A 25,214-nucleotide genomic window follows, 5' to 3' on the forward strand; every position below is an offset into this window, starting at 1 on the left:
AAATATGTGTTCTGTTGGAACGAGAGCATATCTTATTAATAGCAATAATAAAGTTATTCAAGCGACATGTGAACTCTGCAAATGATAACTATCAAATTTACAAAGAAATTTATTTAATGATCATCTTAAAAGGAAACTTAATAACAATGCGAATGATGCCAGCAACCTTTTTATAGTATGTCGAGTTTTATAATTAATATTTTATACTTAATAATTGGTGACACCTTTGTTATTAATATTCTTGTACTGTACGCTTTATGAAGCATCCAAAAACAATGTAATTTCAAACTATAATAACATTCAATCATCAAAACGATCATCAAGTGCGGCGCTTTTACAAAATTTTATAGTTATTAACGTTTATGTACGAAATTAATGGGTTATAATGTGCTTTATGTATTACATAAATTCTATATAACAACATAATTAAACGGTTGAAATGTTTGTTCACAGTTCGCGACGCCTCGACCCGGCGGGGAGTCGTCTTGTCTGCAAGGCCCTGATTGTTTTATGGTACGTATAAAATATTTACTTTATTCGTTCATTTCAGAATTACGACAAATAGAAGCTCTGGTCTGTGTATGTAAACAACCGTTCAAAGACAGTGTCGCATCAGAAGTACTGGTATTGTTGATATCGCACGGCTATATTTCTAATTTACAAAATAATAATTTGGTTAGCAGTGTATACAAATTCTTAAACTTAATAACATCGCATCAAATAGCCATGATCACAAATAGTAATTTAAGATTTATTGATGTAGCTCTTGGCTCGGTGTTTGGAAAGCTATTGGCCATTTCCGATAAAAGGCCTTTTAGCAATAACATCGCAGTAAATACTCATTACACATAAATGAATTTTACTACGTTTGTATATTAACTGAATTACTCCGCCAATAAACGTAATGCATTCAGCGATCCAACGCAAAATTGATGTCTATACACAGAACAAGCTAATAACAGGAAACGCGAAACTGCCAAAGCAAATCATAACTTAGTTAAATCAATAGAATTAACATCAAACGCACCGATTCCGAGCGACGGAACGTTTTGTCAATACCAGTAATTAATCGTTTCTTATAATTATTAAAGCTTACTCGGGCGAGTGGGCGTCAAGTTAACGTCAGCTCCAACTAATGAGTGTTCCCAATGACAAATGTTGAGCCGACCATCAGAGGATTTCTAGACATCAGCTGTCAAGCCAAAGGAATAGCAATCTAATAGGACATCGTTACTAATAGGACGTATTTGTCATCAGCCTTGCGGATGATAAGGTGCACTTATGCATTACATTTCACAGTATTAGGTTAATAAATGCTGTGTGGTTCTTGGGACTTCATGAATAATAAATATACATAGTAGTTTTTATTTATCTTGTATAGCCAAAGCAGAATGAAATTCGTATTCCTGATGTGAACACATAAGTAAAATTATTATATTTTTCGTTTTTTTCGTCGGGTGTAACGACCGCGTCCCAATTCCGAAAGTAATGACAGACGATCGTATCAACACGCGAGCAATCCGATACTCAACAATTTGACTGACATCGTAGTTGTTTATTCTCTTTTTTGTCATTTTTCGTCGAAAGTCATTAGTTGTACTATTAAACACATTTATCAATATATTCTATCTATTTTAACACACATTTTATTCTAAAAACAGAATCAACAAAGAAATTTGTTGTTGCAGTGCTGGGAGAATTGCGAACTTCTTCAATCAAACTATCAAGTCTGGGGTGCGGTATGCGATGAGAAAGACATTTGTGTAAGTTGAAACATTAATTATGTGTAATTAAAGCATATTTAGATAACTGTACTTATAGTGATTTAATTTAAACTTTCTTGTTTACAGTTCCCTGGATGTAAAGTTGCGTGTGAATTTCACACGGAAGCTGCGAGGGCGTCACAAACACAACCCGTAATACACACGAAAGGCGAAGGCGTTATGCGTGTTAGTGGGGCAGTTGCCCGTTGGCCACCGCCAACTCCAAGGGCTGCCGCCAGACCCGCTCCCCTGGTATACGTAGTTATGCGAAGAGCTGCAGAAGGTCCCTGGAGACAAATCATACAAACCCAATCCTTAGCGACTCGTGTACCCTCAAACAATGAAGGCGCTTTACTCCGAGTCCTAGTAGTCGATCCCTTAGGCCTCGTGACTATTTATAGCCCGGATGAAACTTGGGTAGCACACGACAGCAATACATCTAATCACGACGAGCATAAATGGATTCTGAAAGAAGTTTCGCTCATTCATCAAAAAGTTCTTGTCATAGGTGAAATCGCCTGGGAACCGAGGATAGCTCGAGGTGTGTATCTTGTAACGTGGGAGGTTGATGGAGGTGGTTTAAAGGGAAATCTATTCACAGATTCCACTAGAGTTACATTATCTCTGTGGCCAGATACAATTTATCATATTCAAGTGGAACTCGTTTCTCGCACGCCGGGCGTTGATAATGAAAAATCGGAGACGATGACAATAGATACTAGTCGCGCCCAGCGTGTTTCAACAGAAAGTGTACAAGATGTTGAAGTAAGTGAAGGCGACCGACTCATGTCTGTATTGGTTAGTTCAATGAGAGGAGAACGCGTCCCAGAAAGAGCACCAGATTCAGAACTAGTTCTAGGATGTCTCTCCGCAATGATTGCGTTTGGATTAGCTGTAACCGCAGCTGTAATTTGGAGGCGAAGACGGCGCGGTACATTTCCAGGAACCAATGTTTATGTAGGATCGTCATCTGTCCTAAAAAGAAAGCTCGTAGAGGACTTTACTCCCAATGCGCATTGTTTTCAACCTGTCCTTACCCCTCAAAATGCCGCCAACGTTCCCCCGTCACGGGATGTAGTAGTGTGACGTCACAGTTACGAAATGTTGTCGGTTGAGGATCGGGCATTCAGTTCCTAAAGAGTGGACTTATAGTGTGAAATGAAGCGTATAGTGTCATTAAAAAAAAGATTTTTTCGAATGTGATAAAAAGTAGTTTGAACTTGAATAATTGTGGTGTGGTGCGTCTGCTAAATATCTGCGACTTTATTTTTTTTGTGATCTATATTAACTACTCTGTAACATTAAATCACTGTAACAGCATTATGAGAACATACTATATAAATTTTGTATGTAGTTTTAGAAAAATTGTAAATTAAAAATTGTACTTATAATTGTATTTATGGAAACACAGTAAGGACAACACCAGGAATCTTAGTTGTAAATATTTAAGGCTATACTATCTTTAATTATTCAATTTGTGTGTTGTAAATATAGGTGCCTTCGCACCTTTTCTTTGTATTGCAATGTGCAAAATCAAAGATTGAATATTACGTGCTGTTTTCATCCTTGTCTATGATTCGTAGAAATAATATGCTATAGATAATTATTCTGCTATATAACCATGTAAAAAATTAACCGAATCCATCGTTCAAGACAATTATATAATTACTGTCCTATTTCTTAAATGGTTTACAAAGATTAAAAGTTTTTGTATTCCAATAAAAGGAATTTCCCTTTAAATTTCATTAACAATTTGTTATAACTCGCTGTTATATTTTGGGATTATTTCTATACATGTTTGACTCCTTTAACCTAGTCTTTATGATCATTTAATTAGATATCCTAAGACCTCATTACCTAGACCTAGGTTCTTCAGCAATAATAATACGTGTTTTGTAAATATGAGTGATTTATTGTAAAAACAGAGGAATTATATTTTTCTTGGAGGCGACATAAAATTATCTAATGATATTTAGGAATCATTTAATTGTCTGTAGGTAGACCTACACAGTTGTCGTGTAGTGTCAATGAAAATCTGAACATATGTGTAGTCCTATGGTCGGTAAAATTGTTAGTAGTCATTCGTTTCATTGATGTTAGCTATCGTACTTAAAAGTTATTTTAGCGGTGATAAGCCAAAACTACTTTTGTGTTGTTAACAATTTTTGGTTCTTTGACCAAATTCATATTAGCGATAGTTAAATTAATTTATTTTAAATCTTCATCCGAACTTGTAAATAGTGCTAATTGATGAAGCTAAACTTTAATGAATAAATATGTCTGCCAAATTATATTGATTTTTATTTTAATCTGAATGTAAAATTGATGGTCTATAAAGCCGGCTTGATTTGATATTTAATAGGTATTGAAATCAGAAATAATTGAATATACGTATTAAAACTAATGAAGCTCCAATAAATATTTAATAATCTAGTCTATTAATGTAAGTTTGAAACGGTTTATATTATATATATTAAACCGGATTTATTACCTAGAATTAAAAATGACGTAAAAGTAGAAACATTTCAAACAATCTTCGCCATCTTGCCACACCCGTAAATTTAGAAGAGTGCCATAGAACAGTGCCTTCTTCTAACAATACAGAATTTCACTACACTTTAGATTTACGATGTAGACTAAAACATATTCTATTTACACGTATTTTTGTCAATAAACCAAAATCTAAAATCCCTTAAACAAATATTAACTTTGATAAAAGGGGAACGTTAGTCCGGCATTTGACAGGCGGAAAAAGACCATTGTGTTGGGATTATCTTCGACGAATTTGTCAAACAATAGTTAAGGAACCCTTTTAATTGTCAAGTCGGGCGTAGGTTTTAATCTGAAACGATTTAAAATAACGGTCTTGTCGCACTTAATCTTTTTTAATACTTAAGCTCTTAGAGTAAGTATGTGGTTCGTGCCTCTCAAACATTTTAAATTAAAAATTACTTTATGCCTCCTGCCCGTTTGCGCCCTGTTATATAAAAAAAAGATTGCATAACATTGAATAGAAATGTGATTACTGCACAATACAGATGTCTGCTTACTCGCCCAAACACAGAAAGAAAGACCCAAACACAAATACCGCTTGTGAATTAAAAGCCACAATGACGCGGTCTCTGATGTATTCCGATATAGACCACATTGCACCAGCTTTGGTTGCCCAAATGCCTTACTAGAGTATAGAGTTACATTGTTATAATAAGACCATGTGAGTGACTATCTTATAGACGGTACTGTCTCATTTATCGGACCAATGCCCTTAATTGCGAAATTTCTAATTTATAAGAAAACATAGCTAGTTCCTAGTTAAAGGTTATTTCAATAAATGATCTCAAGAGTCAATAAATCTACCAGATTTATATGATGTTCCAATACAATTTTATCTATGAGTAAAAGTGGTCCAAATTTAACGGCAACCCTCAATCTTCCTTTTACTCGCCGACTTTAGATAAGACCACCTATCTTGAATTTAACTGTCAATTATCACAAAACCAGTTTAACTTCATTTTTATGACAAAAACTGCTCACAGGAATGTAATCGACGCATACAAATAAACGATATCTTTTTAAAAGCCAATTATAGTTAAGGATACATTAAATTGAGAAATCCATTAGGTTAATCGATACCAGCCACTACTTAAGAAGGTCATGGAAATGAAGGAAGCTCTTACAAATGACATGTAAGAGATAACTCCGTTGGAATCCATCTCTCGGTCTCCATAAATATTACAGATAAGATAAGATATTGTTTCTCTTCTAATCACCTATAAATTAAATTTAAAATCTATAGTCATATATTTTCATTAACAAAGCTTTTGTTAATTCATTATTCTCTTTTTATACACTTTGAGTTTGGTACATGTTAATTAAAATAATGTGACATAATACCTTCATCAAACGAACAATTTCACACCTAACTGATATGTAATTAAAGGGACAAAAGTATGAAAAGATCCTACATAATTCTGTTACATAAAATAACAGTCTTAGGGCCTGTTTCACAATGTATGGATAAAGTATCAAGTAGCTATGCAACACTTAAATTATTCGAAAGATAATAGTTCCAAATAAGATACTTCGCGTTTTATGACGAATAGCGCTATCTGACAGTCGTGAAACGAAAAAATAGTGTTTATCCTTCCAATAAGTAATAAATAGCTTATTTGCAACTTATCTGGACATTGTGAAACAGACCCTTAGTAACAGATAATTGGAAGAATTAAGAGATTCCTAAAGTTTGACTTTGTATGGTATTTGTATCATACATAACATAATTTCACCAAGACTTTAGTATAACAAAAATCTGTTTTTCGTGAATACACTATTTTAGTTACCCGTTTTATTCGTTGTAAGGCATGGGCTCATAAATAACGGGAAATAGAAGGTGAATGCTCCTACAGGGATCCTTTCGGGACCGGCAAAGCATTCTTTAAAGATTTATTACAGAACTTGCGAGCATTTCTTCCCTACTGTTCGATAGTCCCTCAAATTTGAATACTTTGGATCGAAATTACGCATACTTTAAAACAATTTCGAGGGAGGCGTTGTACCTTGGCTTTATTTGTTTTTTTTAGGTTTTGTAGCTTTCGAAGTCGAATTTTATAAAGAAAGAAATAAAGTATATTGTAATCCAAGGAGAATATTTACTTACAACTTCCAATAAATGTATAAATACTAATGGTTGTCTGCTGTCGGCTTTTTTATAGTGAAATTATTATTTAAAGTTGACAATCCTGAGACTTCTATTGCTCTGATTTTAATAAAACATGCAATTTTAATTCTTAAGAGAAATCTGTTTCCTCTAAGGAACAGTTGTTCTTAATATTTGTTTACTATAAATATAACGTCCATATTGCTCTTTTAGCTGGATAAATATACCTACATCTGATTCTGTGTTAGATAAGTTGTATACAACTTGAACCAATGTACAGGATAACCTAACGATTACCTCGAAGATAGGCCCTAGATATAAAATGCAATCCACATATTTCACGTCAATTTTATCTTAATTGCTGGGCTGTAAGACAGCCCTTGTTAACGTGTATGATAGTGAAATAGACTGGGTAGAAAGTGACTCGGTTTTATTTGTATGTTACGCCCGCGACGTCGTCTGCCGGCTTGGCCGTTGATCAAAGTAGGTTGATCTATACTTCCTTGCCTACCATAGTCGCTATATATACCTATTTAATTTTATAGCTTGAGAAGAAAAATTGAGATTAGAATCACTGGTAAGTTCTTCGTCACTCAGTGCCTATCGAACCAATTTAACCAGGAGTGCCTGAGTTTAATTTTTAAAAACTGATGGCATACTTGCCTACAAATCATATAGAAACTAAAATATTCTCGATTACAGAGGGTTACGACTCGTAAGTTATTAAATATTACATATCTCACATTCTGCTAAGAAATTTTTCCCATACATTTCCCTGCCACAAAAATCAGAATTTATATCGTAAATAATTAACGAGTGTTCAATAAGTTATTTTAAATATGGCGCTTAAAAATAAAACGAAGATATTTTCGGTATTTCCTAGTTATGTAGAAAATTATGTATAGTAAAATGATAGGAGTGCATTCTAATACCTATTTTACGTATTGTGCTAAAAAATTTAAATGCTATCATAGACAAGTTTCCTAGACAAACCAAGACAAAACACAAATGCAACTACTAAGTTAATAGTAAGTGTAGTAATAATTAAGGACTACTAAATTTATTTTTAAACATATTGTAAGTGTAACATTAGGTACAACTCACAGCACTTTCAAATCCATAGATAATAGAGTTGTAATATTCAGCAGATTAACAGATTACTTTAATTCCTTTCCATCCATTTTCATATTAGGTATATGATAAGCCTCAACTTCGTAAAAAGTTGTATAGATATAACATAGATCAAATATACATTTATTTTTGAACCAGAGTATATCCAAGCTACATTTCAAGCTGACAGGCCTCAGATTCAGGCTGTATAGAATTATCTGTGACCATCGGAATAGTGACGCCGTGTCGGAAATTCACGTTACGCAATTACTGCTCTAGCAAGTGGTGTCAGAAGTGTCAGGTAGACACTGAGCCTACGATGCACAGTGTTTGCAATACATTTATCATAGGATATCTCATAAAGTGACAACTGGACAGACACTCGCAATATTTGCAGTATATTAATAGCAATAAAAATTCTCTTGATATTAAATCTTGGTTTATGTAAAGTGAAAAATAGCTTATAAGTTACCTATATGAGAATTAAGAATATAATGTTGCGTTCCAAGTATGTGTCATTTTCAGAAATCTTCTTTATTGGAATAGCTTTTTTCCACGTTTGACTTCACCAGGAATCGAACATTGCTCCTCCAGACAACACGCAACAATTGATAACCAACAATTAAAGCTAAATCAGATCTGGAAGTATTCGGTATAGCCAATTTAGTGTTTAAAATTATTTATATTGATAAATATTAATATTATATAAATTGTAAAAATTATCTCTGGTAAATTCAGAATACTACATAAAAATAAATTTATTTATTTATTTACTAACACTTCGTTGCATTACATAAAAGGAAAATATTAAACATAATTTAATGACAAGCAACTGGCGGCTTATCGCTTTAGAGCGATTTCTTCCAGACAACCAATAAATCTTAAAAATATAATTGTAAAATACCTTACTCTACACTTACAAAGAAAATTAACAATGTCTCCAAAATCTGTCACTTATTTTGAAAATGGAGTATGTGACAGGTCGTATCCTTATTTCACATTTTTTATATATAAATAAAACTGAACAGAAGAAACAGTACTCTAATGAGAAACACAGATCACTGCGTTCAATTTAAAAAAAGAACACTATCTTTGCACAGCATGACTTATAATATTGTACAATCAAGTATCTAATTGCACTCACGAAGTGCATTCCTTTTGCTCTCGTGGGCCCGAGGGAGCTGCGGGTTTAATAGTCGGCTGTCAACGTGTGGGCGATCGCTAAACATCACCTAGTAAATACTGGTAAATATTTGTCTTCAGTGTAATTACTGTAATTATTCAAACAGGCCCGCCGGCTTTATATTGAATTTAAGATCTATTACAAGAAATCGTTGCATCTTAGCAGGTTGAAAACATGGCTTTTATTTTTATCGTAAGTAATTTATATTTTCAATTACGAGAATGTATTATACAAAACAAAAATTTTATATTCCAGTTTGTTTAGTTTGCGGATGTATCTTGTGCAGCCTTGAAAATGTGAGCCTGTCGCGCCGGATGCTTGCAAGCTGCAAGCTTCGAGCAGCAACTGCTTGTATTTCTACTTGTCCCCAATGATTCGCCTAAAGTTACCCTGCGAACCAATCATACTGTTTGCTTTAAGTTTAAATAAAGTTGTTTATATACTAAATAGATATATTTTATAAAGTAGGTAGTGATTTCATTTATAAATCTATAGCAGACGTAATCAGAGTCTAACTAAAGTAGCTATTTAGAAAAGGTAGTACAATTGAAAACAGTTATCAATGTCTTATGATATTTCAAATAAAAATAGTTGAAAATGTTTCGTGTTTTATAAAACGTTATTATTCTAATATAGATAGCACAGACATCGCCGTAGCACCGCTCTTCCATATTTTAAATTTGACTGTTGTCAAGAAACAAACTGTATATCTGTGGTACAGACTTGTGAATTATATAGTATCTACTATTTTACCGTATTGGGGGCAGTCGGCCACGCAACCACAATATCCATTAATAATATTAGTCAGAATCTCTAATCCACTAATATCTCGAATATATTTGATCAAGAGATTTAGTCTCTGTATTTCCATTCTATTAACCAATTGAATATATTCATACTAAGTCACAGATTTCGCAAACATTCGCTAAAGCAGAGATAAGTTCAATTCCATAATCCACTATAGAACGCATTGAACATTCACCTTTGAAATAACTGGTTCAATCAATCAATAATTTCTCGGAAGCAGAGATTATCTCAAAATGCATGCCTCTATTAATTATATGATAAGCATCTGTGGGGCTTGATTATCCTAGAGTAGATTTTGTACAGACTTTTTCTTAAATGTAATGCACATACAATTTTATTAGATATTAGCTGTGGCCGCGGCTTTACCAGCTTTAGTTGGTCTATGTCTAACAGCATCTATATATAACAGCATGGACCTACCTAACTACATTAGGTAGGTCCATGCTGCTATATCGCTTGCCATTAAAGAACTATCCAACAGTAGTTCTTCATTAGCACTTTTCACTAACCAAAGATTGTAACTCACTGTATTAATTATAGCATTAAAACTTAGAAATGTTCTGTAGTATTAAGGCTTTCGTCACGCTTTTAAGGTGATAGATGTTTATTCATAGTCCGAAAAACTTTGAATCTCCATATCAAGAACTACAAGATAAAAAAATGAATAAGTAACAATCTCTCGCGAATCTCTTCTGCTTCTTGGAAATTTGGTTTTCCGTAAAAAATACAAATACTTTGAAAATTTAGTTAAAAGGAGGTTTCCGGGATTTGAATCCTGGTGCTACAAATACGTAAGTCCTCAGGACACTAATTATGGCTGTTAAAACCGGTTATAATAATTAGTGATGGGCGTTGTGGGCGGCGACATGGTCGTGTTGAGGCGTGGTTCATAGCAATTCATGTTTAACGAGCTATCAAATGTCGAATTGATGACATACGTGACATCTTTGTGATCTTTGAGGAGTGTAGACATAATTTACTGTTCGATACACTTATGTTTTTTTAAATCAATCAAAAATTTCAATATTTGCTTGAATTGAGTCTCACACAAAGCGTTAAAACAGACACATTTTCTATTTTAACGCAATGTATGAGAACATGTGCTCTAATATTGTTTGGCAAACCGGAACAAAACTTGTATCCAGTTCAGAACGGGTGTAATAAACCTCTAAAAATAATCAATATTTTTTATATAATTTATGGGATAAAAACACTGAAAAGGTTTCTGCTAGTGATATACCTTATAACAATCATATACGACTTCAACACGGGGAATTTTTTTTAAAGACAGTTCTAGCTTTCTATGCTTACTAGAAACAATAAACATTTGCTATATTAATATAACAATCTTCAAAAGCGGTCCAGCCTACAAAAAATACATATAAAAAAGGCGCTACAAGGTTTTAGACTGGGCTTAGCATTTCTATATCTGTCGTAATCACTTGTTTTAAAACTATAAAAACGCATCTAAAAATCTTTCTCGCTGACAGTAAAGTTAAATAACATTTTCAATGTGAGAATATTCTCGAAGCATGGGCGTAGGACGACTGTAATAAGCTGATTTAAATGCTTAGACGATATTTATGTAAACGACACCAATTACTTAACACCAAAACTAAAGATTACACGATAAACTGATCGCTAAGCAAAACACTGTCTTACCCACGCACTTGCAACGTAGTGATATTATCAGCGGTCTCCGCAAACACGATATTTTATCGATTTTGCATCGCGATTGCTGAAACACTGTTAAACAATGGTGGTTTCGTGTTCATCAATCCCTACACTTTGTACAATAAATATATATCTAAAGTAAAAGTGTAATGATAGTTAAGTGTTGTTGCACTCGTCGGAATATAAATTAACTATATACTTAAGTAAATATTTAATACATATAAGTCAGATATAATTATAGTTCAATATACTAATGAATAAATTAAAAGCTATCGTTAAACGTAAATTAATTAATAAAGCTTTTTATAAATTTGACGAATATTTAAATTTACCTAATCCTTGAGTTTAATTCGCTCCAGTTCAAACAATTTGTATGATTCAAAACTTAGCGATTAAAAAGAGATGCGGAGAGTTTCTTGCCGGTTCTTCTTGTCCGATCTACGCTCTTGACTTACGAATTGATAGTAAATGTAAATTTAGAAGGAATATGTAATATTTTCTGTTGACGTTTATAAGTTTACCGATATGTATTAAGTTATTTTGAGTTTGAGTATAGGCATGCCCTACTTGCCTATATGAGAAGTTTTTAATATCAAAGCAACAGATGCACACCAAAGCCATTAAGGTAGGCGGTTTTAGCTTTATGTATTTATTATTATGACTGTTAGGTATATATAAATAAAAAATAAAATGACGCGTTTGCGGCAGTCACCAGTAACACCAACTACTAGAGCGTAGATCATTTAATTTTCAAGATCACATTCTATCGGAAATCCGCCCGAGGCTCGCCATTTTACTTGACTTTCCATAATAAATAAGATAAAGCGTGGATATTCAGATAAGTGAGCTAGAAATATTAAAACAACCAACATATTAAAATGAGATAAACATTGATAATTTTCTTAACTATCCTCGTCTAAAGATTACGCTAAATCGTAATAGCAAAGCTAAGTTATTTCTTGCATTGCTCAGTTCACATACTAGACTTACTTCCTTTTGCCCGGTTCTAACTTTGATTGTCATTGAGACAATTATTTTGGTTTCGTACAGAAGATAACCCATAATAAAACAAACGTTTGTTTGCCTTTACCCAATTAGGAGGTTCTTAACATCACAAGGCAATAATGTATTTCGTTATATTAATGCTATTTTTACCATGCAAGATGATAAAAATACAATTTTGTTCATGCTCTGCTACTTGTGCAAAACGAGTTGTTAGGTCTGAATAATTAAATGAGTTGTAAAAATATATCATGAGAAAAGCACCTACTTGCGTTTGAATGTTTTTGTAGTAAACGAGAAATATTCAATGCGATTAATGGAGTTTTATAATTACTGATTTTGAGTTTAGAAAATTATAAAACTGTCTTCTTGTGGCGAAGCATGGTCACGGATAGGCTAAGAGTTAAATTCAAGGTCAATAATTAGCACGTTCTATGACTCCCGCATATTTTAATTACTATCTTTTTTACAGTCAGAATACATCACAGTTTCGTCATATTTATAGGTTCATAGCTTACAAAATTAAACTAGCGCGCTAAACTAAATCTTCATTTATATAGTATATTTTTAATATTTTTGTTTAAGCCTACTTTATTATGAAGCTGAGTTATGTTTTAAGGTGTACTTGATTACTTTCATATTATTGTAATGCAAAACTTATGTTTTAAGTACCTCTTGTTAGCTGACCAATAAATACGTACATCATAGTGTGGACTTTGAATTATACACAAAACAGTACAGATATTCTTAAATATTATTTAGTAAAATCTATATAAAACACACAACTCTTATATACTCTTCATTTGTACAATTTTAATTTTTTTATTTGTACACAGTTTCACAGTTTATTTCCTAGACTTAAAACTTTAAAATATTAGGTATAGTGTAAAAGGACATTATCCTTAACAAACTCCAGACAAAAATTGCAGATAGAATGTTACAGGCATGACAGACAGAATTATGTTATGATTCCGATACCCAATTTTTCATGCCATCTAGCAACACCAGAAGTAAAAAAAGAAAATTAAAAACCACTGTACAATCAAAGTAGCATCCTCCTTACTTTGTCGGCATCAGTGATTTATAGAGCATAGCTAGGGTTGCCACATACTAACTCCGAGTTAAAAATATATGTTTTTTTTTATAATTTTCCTTTAACCCAGCTTAAATAAAATAAAATACATTTTGCAGTTATCTAAAGTTTTTATCGGATTATTCGCTGTTTCTTAATTTTCAATTATTTGAGAAGTACGTTTCAAAAGTCTCTGCATCTGTTACCACAAGATCATTTTTCTCATCTATCCGTTGGGCTACAGTTAAAAGATTGTGTTGGGTTTACAATAGCACTGTGATTAAAAATGACTCGTTGGATATTTACAGCAACTCCATGGAGACCTTTTGTTGAGTCGTTCTATCAATCTTGGTTGTTTACTATTATTTTTTGCCCTTTGTTTTATTCCTACCTCATAGCTATTTATGAATCTTCATTACTTTTTATATATTCACAAAAGCTTGGCGGTCCCATATCACTTATAAAAAACGTCCCCATATGTGTGACGCAATTTCGCGAGTTGGATTGCGAGGAAATTGCATGGATCTGGTTAGTGGTGCATCTGATTCGTAAGTATTATATTCATTTTCATACGTATAAATCTTTTTTCGCACATATTTTATTTAGTTTTTGATTGTCCTTATTTAACCTGTGTGATGTTTGAGACTATAAATAAGAGAAATAAATAAAAATACGATTTCTAATAAACATTTTCATCAGATTTTTTTTTCATTTGTCTTGACCTTTGTGGATTGCTCCACATACACTTCTGGATTTGGTTAAGTGATGATTAAAGATTCTATGCTTAATAACCGTATTAACTTACACAATAACTATGACATTTCAATCATTCAGTGTCGTAATCAAACATATTTTAAAAGTGTGGGTACTTACCATATTTATTAAAATATATTGTATTACAAATATATTTCAAATCTAACATATTATCTTTTAAAGACCAATGTTACATACTTATAACAATTTTCAATTGTTCCAATTTTTACGTTTACAAACATTTTTGGTTTCGTAAAATTAGGAATAGGCAACCCTGAATGCGGCCAACGTCCTGTCTCACCGGTAATAAAAGTAATTATGTTATCACGCCGCTTGCATTCATTTTCTGTATAACGTTGTAGTGTTTTTGCCATTATTCCATAACTGATTCGTTTTTGATGCGATTTGTATTCAATTGAACCAGTTCGAGAAAATCTAATTATTAGATACCTCACTATTATCCGTGCTAGTTTTGAACGTGAATTGTTAGAGGAGATATTTTGATATTGATGAACTCTTCTTTTAACTTCTAAGTTTTATGATAAAATCTTAAACGCAAAAGATTATGATAGATGATATATCAGTATAAAAAAGTCTCGGAGTGGACATATTTCTCGTCATTGCTTCTGGCTTTGTGACTTACGATAACATAATATTGTTTGTCAGAAATCCAATAAAATATTTCTAAAGCATCAAATATAGTGAATTTCGATGGAAATATATATAAAATTATATCTGTAGTTTGAAACGCTGCAGGCTAGGTCTGTTGCCTCAGTACTATGTATATGTAGTCAGATCATGTACTAAATTGTAAGGTTTAACAAATATTTTCAGAGGAGGCTATTCCATATACGACCTAAAAGAGAATACTCCACTTAAGCCCAGCGCCCACCAGATACAAAAATAATTTAATTACAAAGTCACATCAGAAAACTTAATATATTTATAGGTTAAAATAAATAGGGACGATTTGTTTTGGAGCTTCGAGATTAATTTGAGTACATTACCAAAATAGCATCCGATAATGAATTAACAATATTCCGTGTTGAGGTGGGCTTGCATACATAATGCATCAAAGTGATACGATTAAACAGAATTTGAATTGCTTATTAAGCTGATTGGCGTGACTTTCGTACTATGAATTCGTAATCTGTATAATACGCAATCGAATATAAACCATTGAAATCAATAATGGCGTCGTAAGACGAGGCAGGAGGAAGTTATACTTCTTTTGACGGGATGGAGAAAATGATGAGAGTGAATTTTTACGATGCGCGCGCACACCAACATCTAAATTCGACATCGTAAAGTTAGGTCTAGGTGGCATGAAAATCGATAACTATGATCAAGTTGTATATTCTAGTATTTTTATATTTAGAACAGGTGTTTCGTAACAAATTAAATTAAACAATAAAGTAAAAAATTAAACAGTCTGAATAAATAAATATTATTTTGGTGTTTTTAAATCAAATAAATTAAATAAAATTTTCTTGATTAATTTTAATATTTATCGTTAATCACTACTGCATTTGTTGCAAGAGTTCCCAATATAAATAGTTTTATTTAATTGCAAGGTTGATTAAGAAAAGTTACGCCCGTCAACATTATTAGAATGAAGAGTTTACATCTCAGCGAAAGTATTATTTAAAGTGTATGTATTAATGGCCAAATTTTACCCGAGTGAGCTAAGGATTTCACATGTACTGCATTTTCAAAAGCAAGGAGATGTAATCGTGTTCCTAACTTGTACAGAGTCCAGTTAATTTGCAATACAGTTACATAAATAGTATTTCAATTTTACATTTAACTAAGCACCTGCTCTAAATGTTAGCTGCCTTATCAATATCTCGATTTTATCTTTATAAATTGACAACGTTTCTGTAACTGACTGGTTAAGCCCTAATTCGTTCCATTTATCCGATTTCATTATTCAATCAGAAATACCTTAGATTGTATACCAATGAAAATTCTTTAATTTATAAGTGCGCACAAATTTATCAGCTTGTCTAGGATTAGATTAAAAAGGCTTTTAAATTGCTTATTTAAAATTATTAGCGTAGTTTTAGTCACTGACTGAATATAAAATTTGTTTTTATTTGTAGTGCAGCCAGGGTCGGGTTTCTGACAATAGTTTCATTTTACTTTGTGTTAGTCAGATTGTTTTTACTATTAAAGATCTGAAAAATTTAATATAATATACATAATATTGTATGTTGACTTTGTACTGTGTTATGGAATAATGAGATTATATTATCATCTATTATTTGCATTTATTTTTTTTATAGCTAGCAAATATGTGTATAACAACAAGATCCTAATTCCTATCTAATCCAAACTATTTTGTTATACATGAAATTTTAGTAGTTTCAGATACGGGATTAGGGTCAGTACGGTAGTTGTGGGGTTTAGCTATCCACTGCAGCACAGCTTAATTGTGAGCTTTGAAAGCTTTCATCGGGTGAATTGTGTATTAAAATATTCAGTTTTTAGTTCGTGCTTTTGTGATAGAACAAGGACTTTAAATTTTTAAAACATAGATGTTATCACTGACCGACATAACATAAAAAAAATGAGAGATAAGTTACCTTGGACCAATACCAAAGTAGTTCACATAACTATGAATATGTTTCATTAATAATATAAAAAAATAGTACTACGAGTATTACCAATTACTATCGGGCACGGTATAAGTTTTTTATACAAGGAAGAAACAGTTACCTATAACATTTTATCTATTCGCAACCGTTTTTTTGTCAATATTTACCGCGAAAGTCGCGCTTTCTAAGCAGAACATCGAAGTACGCCTTTGTTAGTTCAAAGCACGTTTTTCATTCGATCCGCTAAAAATAAAAGTGTAGATAGTTTCGCACGTGACGACCTGAACAAGATGCCCAAATTTTTTGTCTTTTAGAAAGAACGTTTACAAACTTGCGATACGTTGCGTCGTTTCTAAAACTTTACTTTAGGATACGTGATTTTTAAAACATAAGCATCGATGTATTTTAAACATTTAATACTTTCGTATCGGGTAGACCTTCGCCTTGAAATAGGTTTTCCAGTGATGCGTGAAACTGACATTACGCTGGTCGGATATTATTGAATTTTCAATATCTTTACATACGAAGTTTAATTATATAGACGGTATATAATCTTTTGTAAATGGTCTGACTGTTTAGTTAAGCAGATTATATGTTCATTGATTATTTATTTAAAGTTACACACCCGACGTAATATTTTATTCTCGGGTAATAAAAACTATTTATTGTGATTTTTGTTGTATTGAGTCGTAAAGTAGGTTACAACCATTGTTCTTTGAAATTCTAAAGTCGCTGGTGATGTAATCATAATATAAATCGTGTATTAATTCTGGTCTATAGTTTTTTTACTCCGTAGCTACACCCGGAAGCTGACAAACTCTATAAAATTAAATTGCAATAAGATTACATAATTACCAAGACTAATCATTGTTATTGTAGTTGGATAAAGAAATCGATCAAAAATTGGTGATGAGCAAGCTTAATGATCGGGTTTCGCTATTAAGATGACTCAGTATTTTTTGCGTTAAGATTTTTGCTGTAATTTGATTCAGAATATAATCAATATTAGAATTGTTTTTTTGTGTTTTTGTTTGAATATGCTATAAAGCCGAGTCAACGACAATAGCCAGTTTTTATATAAATTCTAATCACCGTGAAGTTGGTTAAAAAATGTCAATTTATTGAATTTTTTTAGAAAGTTCTTGTTTGCCCAATCTTGTTCAAGAGTTCCTCTTTCTCAAACATATTGATACTTAGAGAGCCAAATTTTCAAAAAGAAAACCTTGGAACCAAGAACCGCTGCTATACACATCAGTACTAATCCTTCGAGACGTTACTGCAGCACTGGTGGCTCGGTAGAACTCATAAATAACGTGATATTTCACGTTTTTCATATTATAATGACGCAAATGAAATAAATCATGGTTTTCTAAAATCAAATGCACGAGTTAATAAAAAAGTATTAAAAATAAATCTGTAAAATAATTATTTTATATTTATTTTATTATTATATTTTTTTGAATTTGGAATTCCTAACCAAAGAGTTCAAAGAGGCCAGTACGATAAAACGTCATTTTCATATACAAGGACCTAATATTTTAAATATTTTAAATTATATGCTAATCGCATTTAACCAATAAAACTGTATTAAAACACATATTGTTCAGTAAAATACAAATGAACACAAGAATAAAATTATGAAAGTATAATTGCTACTTCGATATAGATTTTAATATATATGTGTAGGCGTTTAGTCTTAAATTATAATGACCGAACATAAATTGTGCGATTTTATAATGATCAATAAAATTCGATTTGCCGTTTCGCTAAATATTAATCGTTGCCCGGGCCGAGTATTTTATGTTTAATCGAACCTTTATCTTTTATTCTATTCATATAAAGTTTTAATGAGTTTTCCGTTGCTTAATATTCAATATGCCTAGCGATCATGGGCTCGAATAATCTAAATTACTATATGTTGACTAATGTTATTGTCACTAACTCCTTTCCATTATATTACTGCAGATTGGTAGTTTCTTGTATGAAGGGCTTCTCGCCGTATTTGGTATACGACATTTTAGGCCCAACATATGAGGCACGAGCCAAGGAACGCCCTACACCAGTGTTTCCCAAGTGGGGCCGACGCCTTACAGGGGGGCAATTCTATTGTTAAAGGGGGCTATTCAAAAATGCATAAGTATTTTAGAAAGGTCAAGGTGCGGCATGGCACAAAAAGGTTGGGAATCATTTCCCTACACAATCTCATATCAGGACTGCGGTAGACAACAGCATGTACAGCCCACTAGACCGATTCGTCACCTACCAACAACATCGCTTGCCAGGTACAGAGCGTTAAATACGTGAACGATTTACGCAAGAGAACGCTATACAGAGTCTGTGATATGAGACTGTGAGAGTGTGATAGTTTCCGTGCTACTTACGTGACACGTTTAATGTAGTGGGCAGAAGCCTTAACGGCTTAACGGACATAGAAAGAAATACACGTCACCCATCAAACCTGGGCTTTAAAAGATTGTGACGTTGACATTCGCAAGCTAAGCCTGTTTTACAATGTATGAATAAAATACCAAATAGCTATGCAACACAAATTATTCCAAAGATAATAGTTCCAAATAAGATACTTCGCGTTTTATGACGAATAGCGCTATCTCACAGTCTTGAAACGCAACAAACGCTAGTTTATCCTACCAATAAGTAATAAATAGCTTATTTGGAACTTATCCGGACATTGTGAAATAGACCCTAAAAGTCTTATTATTTAAATAGTGATAGGTATTATTATAACAAACAATAATGAAATTTTATAAGGACTAAGTATCACACTTTCCACGAAAGCTCCTCTTTTAACTTATGCATACGTTGTATTTTTTACCAATTGTTCAACAATATTAAACTTCCACTTCCTTTGACTTGACACAATATCAATTGTCGTAGTCTCCAGTCATACGGGCGTATAAGATTTGTAATATCGTAAAATCTACTCAGCTAATAAATCATTTGAAGGAAAATATGACAATTGGAGGCGTTTAATGGCGTGATTTGAATGGCGTATACCACAAACGGCTTTTACATTGAAAACGTTTGTCAATCATTTCGTAAATATTTCAATTGATTATAAATAGCGAGAAAGCTTTATTCAAAGTTGAATGTCAGAATTTGTTTGGGCTTTTTGTATTGGTATTGTGTTCTTCGGAATGGGAAATTAATTTCCATATTCACAACAATTTCATGTTTTCCTTAACTTATAAACGTAAATAACTCACCAACTACAATAAAATAGTTTAAAAAAGGTTATTAAAAAGTATTTATCAGAACCATTTTATATTTTTATATGTACACGGCTTTTAACTATGCAAGAAAATATTATTTGTCGCGATTTTAATGCACGTCCTCAGAGTCCCTTGCCTAGCCTCTATTGATCTATATATAAAGATACATGAATACATGTTATACTCAAGCTTCATGCATTAAATATTACAACACGAAAAAACTTGATCAAGATTAAGATTGATGATCAAAAACTTGTTACGGCCGAACATTGTTAACATAACATATTTTTATTAAAACAGCTAATTTACTTTCGAAGAATTTAATTCATGTGAAACATTGTTCTTGAGATAAAAACAGTCACAATGCGTACACATTCAAGTCAACGTCATATCTACAGTTAATATCGTGACTGAATAACTTGATTGTTTGTCTTTATTAAAAAAAAAATACAAACATAGAATATACAGCTTACATTTCTTTTGTTATTCTCTAGCTTCTTTCAGAACCGTTGAACCTCTTCAGGCCCTTTTCAGCTTTTTCCAAATATCATTGTCCATTGGTTTATTTCTCCAATCGCTTCCTGCTAACGATTCAATTTCTTCTATCCAACTTTCCTTTGGGCGCAATCTTCTCCTTCCCCTGGGTCCTCTTCCAAAAAAAAACAATGTAATTTTAATTTCATCACATAAATTTAATGATTGCGTGTTAAAAATAAATATTTGATTTTCTAAGTGAAATTCCAGATAAACAACTCTAGAAGTTACGATTAATTGAATTAAATGCTCCAGTCATGCGTGTTTTTTAGCACAATTGCCGATCTATTTCTAGTTATGTATATATGAATATATATAATTACCTGAGAGCGATCAGTTTAAATTAGATACAAGAGAACAAAGCGACATTAATTCAGTTGTCCTTATTGAAGAAATAATAAGGCGTAATAATGCGCATACAAACAAACTGTCATAACCAGTCGAAGTTATGAGCAATAAAAAGCGATTTACTTATACCGGTGCTTATTTTTAACATAAACTTTAACTGTATAACAAACACAAAAAATGCGTATAATAGTATTTATAAACCATAAAAACAGGCCGGTATGTAAGTCGTCTATCAGCCTGACGCGCACTAGGCATTTATTTATATAATATTTAGAAAAATCGCAAATATTTAAGGGTTAAATTGTTTTAAAATTATTCGATATTAAAATGCAAAGGTCATGAATGATTAATCTTTATATATATAATTATAATCATAATCATATGTACCTGGTGTCTGAAGATTTGTTAATAAATAATTTTACCTTCCGTATCTAAAAAAACAGCGTTGGCGACGGCGTGTGTCAGGCACAGGAGGCTTTTACTAGCCTATTTAATTGACAAGTGATCATGAAACAAAAATCTAATGCCCAGACTTTAATTGATTATATATATTTTTTTAAATAACAAAATAATCAGTACACCTCTCTATAGATCCCAATTACCAAGAAATATTACAGGACCTGTATTTTATCATAGATAAAATGCAAGAGCTTCGAAAGTAAAAATAGTATAAAATAATTTTATGTTATGACAAATTCAAAGAGACGATTCATATTTTATGCATTCGATGCAACTGGCAGACTGTATTGCAGTATTTTGTAGACAAAACTGAGAAATATTCTTGTAGTTAAGCGTATCCATAAATATATTCAAACGAAATATGAAAGACATTTTTATAATATTGCATATATACAATGATTTAAGTTATTCTTATAATGTTCAGACTGGTGGTCTGAAGATCGAGGTACTGTTTTGTACATAAGGATTTCTAAAAAAGTTGTGTTTTGTTCTATAATATTTATTAGCTGTAAGATTACTAAATTAAGATAATTAAATATAAATTTGTAAAAGATGTAGTATTTATTGTTTTTTTTTAAGATAGCACGCTGTAGAACTTCAAAGATTTGTAAGTCGTAGTAAATACTAAGATATTATTCTAGTAGCACTAATAATAATCGTTGTTTTTTCTTTTATGAAACCTTAAGATTTCATATTGTTTTAAAAATATTACGCTTTAGTACTCATATCTTTTATAAAGCAAAACACAACTTTTTTAGAAATCATAGTTAATTTTAAATATTTCAATAGTCGTGGCCTTTTGGTAGATCCTCTACTGTCACCCTTTCTCACAGCTTAAACACCATTTGATAGAAAGAAACAAACGAATGCTTTGGACAACTGTATGTAAATAGAGACTGATGCATTTTTAATTAATACATATTTTCTATTTGAATCGTCTTAAAATTTTATCCATCTCTTACAGTCGATTAAAAAGCCCGTAGCGTCTTTGGATTTATGACCATTGGACACCCATTTAATATCCCACACAAATCGTTATCTTTTTGATCGTCTAAGATAACTTGCCAAATGGTAGGTTATAATTCTCTTGAGAGATAAGTTTCATTGAAAGATAAAAGTTAATTATCTAAATCATAGTTATTCAAATTTCAATATGAAACAACTTCTGTGTGTATATTTTTTTTTATATTCATCGGGTGTTTTATAGCATAATTCCCTATAATCCAGATGTGACAAGCCGAAGCCGAAGGCCGGTTCGAATACTGTATAAAGGAATCAACATGAGGAAACTAAAATGTAAGTAATTATTTTTCACTGGCTTTGATTTTGTCGTCATACATTTTTGGGAACAATTAGAGAAATAAGCAAGGAACGGACATAATATTTGAAATGTTTGCGTTCAAAACCATAGCTTTTATAACCTACGAAGGTCATGCCGTTATGTTTTCAAGCATTGCTTACTACTCATTTATAAATATATTTCCAGATAAAATTATGGCAAGGTTCTGCAAGGAATGTATAAAAATAGATGAGCGGAGATTTATTGCGCTATAGATTCTTGAAGTTTAAGAATAACATTGTATTGTTTCGAAAATAAATTGTGTCGTGATGTACTTTGTCATATTTCAAAGACAAATCGCTGATCGAAATGTGATTATAATATTTTCTGGGTATTATTTGTATTTTCATATAAATCAAACAAGAACTGAAATTTAATTTTTTACTATGTTTTATAATATATTTTCTTTGTTTAGATAATGCCTAAGTAACCTGTAGCTTTAAGACAAAATGCAAACGTAACATATATAACTGGCTGTTCTAACTTTTTCTGGCTTTATTATTTGAAAAGATTAAAAATGCATCGCATTCGACTAAAAAAGTCACACATTGTTCTCTTGTATTGCGAAGGTTTCAAATAATAAAAAAATCGTATTGAAATGGTATACACATTTCAATACGATTTTTACATACAAACAGAGAACTTAGTTATGTACGTTTACAAACGAAACAAGTGCCATTTAGGTACCATGTTATGTATATAATTTTCGAATTAGCAAGTTTAATTAATATTTAAGAACCAAAAACAACACAACACAAAAGAAAAAAATCATAGAACACTATACACATACTTGTAATCAATATTATACCGCTATATATGTAAAAAAACTTATGAACAATCCCAAACATATCAATCATTTCAATTATAAAAATGTTATTTCTTCTTTGTGTAAGCCAAGAGCTAAAGCATAACTAATGTTTAATGTTGCGGAGCGGGCATGATAAATCACTTACCTTAAAGTTTCAAATAATTTTATTTATCTTCAAACAGAAGTAAGTGAAATGCAACAGATATGATTGAAAGATGATATTTCCTACTTATCAATACAATCATTTATCATAGATATCGCTGGATCGACACGCAGAGTGCTCGGAGAAGTCAATCTTTGGATTGAAATATTCCGTTTCAGCTCAGATTACTCACCTACCTCAGCGCTTTGGATAAAATAAGTCTAAATATAAGGTACTGATATCGACTTTGACTGCATGCACTTTAGTCTGTATTAATATCCTTTCAAGGTTTTTTTCTAAGTACTACTGGAATTATTATTCTGATTTCGAACTGGTGTTAATGTTTTTTATTAAGTGAATCACAAATATCAGTACTGTTTTTTGAATGTACAAAACGGAAGTGTGACTGATATTTATATGTAAACGATGACCTTAATGTTACTTTAAAATATGTAACACAAAATGGCGTCGGTGGAATTGCGTATTCTACCTTGACGACTGATGATGAAACTTAGCTTCACGTATCAACTCCATTGAACACTAAAATGGTATGTATGGTAAATGGTATATCTCCACGCAACGCCAAGGCATCAATCCTCTCGGAAAGTGACTGGTCATCGACGATTCGAATCGATAGTTGAATAAGTGATTGTGTGTGTGTGTGAGTGAAGTGGAAGGAACTGGTACCTACTGGGAAGCTCCTGCTCGGGTGATTGGAATACTCTATTTGGGATAATATTTGCGCTCAAGGGGTGTCCAGGACTAAAGTACCGTCTAGCCTGGTTTTTGGTATTCAGAATTTTATATACAATCAATCTGTTAAAATATCCGTGAACCCAAGACAAAGATTATTCGGAACTCGCGAGCAATAAGTGCCAATAATACTCACGTAACAGAGACGGCTAGAGGCACGTATTTTTCGCATTATCGCTAAATTATTATAAAAGGTAGAAACGTGTGGCTTCCAGTAATTCTGGACTGTTACGGGTGAAACAATTGTTTTAGAAGCACGTTTGAGTCGCACTGAGGCACTTAGGAATTAAGGCGTCGGGAATGAGCATTGTGCAAGTGCATTCTTATTTGGAATTGAGTTTTTGAAACATTATCTAAAATTAACTTGTGTGATTATTATTAGATTAATAAATTAAAGAATAGTTGGTGTTAGTTGATTACTTTTTAATGCAAATCTTGTTAATGACTATAAAATGCCTTTGGATTTTTTGTGTTTTCATCGATGGACACATGAAATGTATTTTATTGTCGTATAAGTTATTTAATATTTTTTTACGTTGCGTACTAATAAACACGTACATTTATTAAAATCTGCATAGACATGCAGATTAAGCCTAAACCACGAGATGATTCTGAGTACAATAGTATAAAGTACGTAATTGCAAAAACGTACGTTTCGTTTTTACGTATTTAATTAATAAAATAATATAATATATCTATTGGGTGTTCTATACTATTGACTAGGTACTTGTGACTGAGCCCGATTATTTTTATTTGAAAAGTCGCGATCAGTTCAGATGGTGTTCTCCAGTTTCGGAAGCCTAGGCTAGATATACTCTGGTAGTCCTGTGTTCCAAACTCGCTTTTGAGTAAGTTCATATAATGACAATTCTAAAGACTAATATTTAATACAACTTCAAATTGCTTACATATTCAGTTCTTTAATGGACACCATAAAAATATTACAAATATGGTTTACATTTTCACATGGCTTGAGTGGAAGG

General features: G+C 32.1%; 1 protein-coding gene across 2 annotated transcripts in view; it reads left to right on the forward strand.

Moving 5' to 3' along the window:
* Positions 1-4,054, forward strand: part of LOC110991376 — a 38,416-nt gene extending 34,362 nt beyond the window's left edge. Inside the window, exons 2-4 of one of the 2 annotated variants that reach the window (XM_022256714.2) lie at positions 454-513; positions 1,662-1,763; positions 1,851-4,054. In XM_022256714.2, the coding sequence (XP_022112406.2) occupies positions 454-513; positions 1,662-1,763; positions 1,851-2,849 (1,161 nt within the window). In that variant the 3' untranslated portion in view covers positions 2,850-4,054. The remainder of the gene's footprint in view (positions 1-453; positions 514-1,661; positions 1,764-1,850) is intronic. The other variant, XM_022256715.2, reaches the window with a different exon arrangement.
* The last annotated feature ends 21,160 nt before the right edge of the window (positions 4,055-25,214 follow it).

Source organism: Pieris rapae, chromosome 6 (assembly GCF_905147795.1).
Source record: "Pieris rapae chromosome 6, ilPieRapa1.1, whole genome shotgun sequence".
NCBI classification, from domain to species: domain Eukaryota; kingdom Metazoa; phylum Arthropoda; class Insecta; order Lepidoptera; family Pieridae; genus Pieris; species Pieris rapae.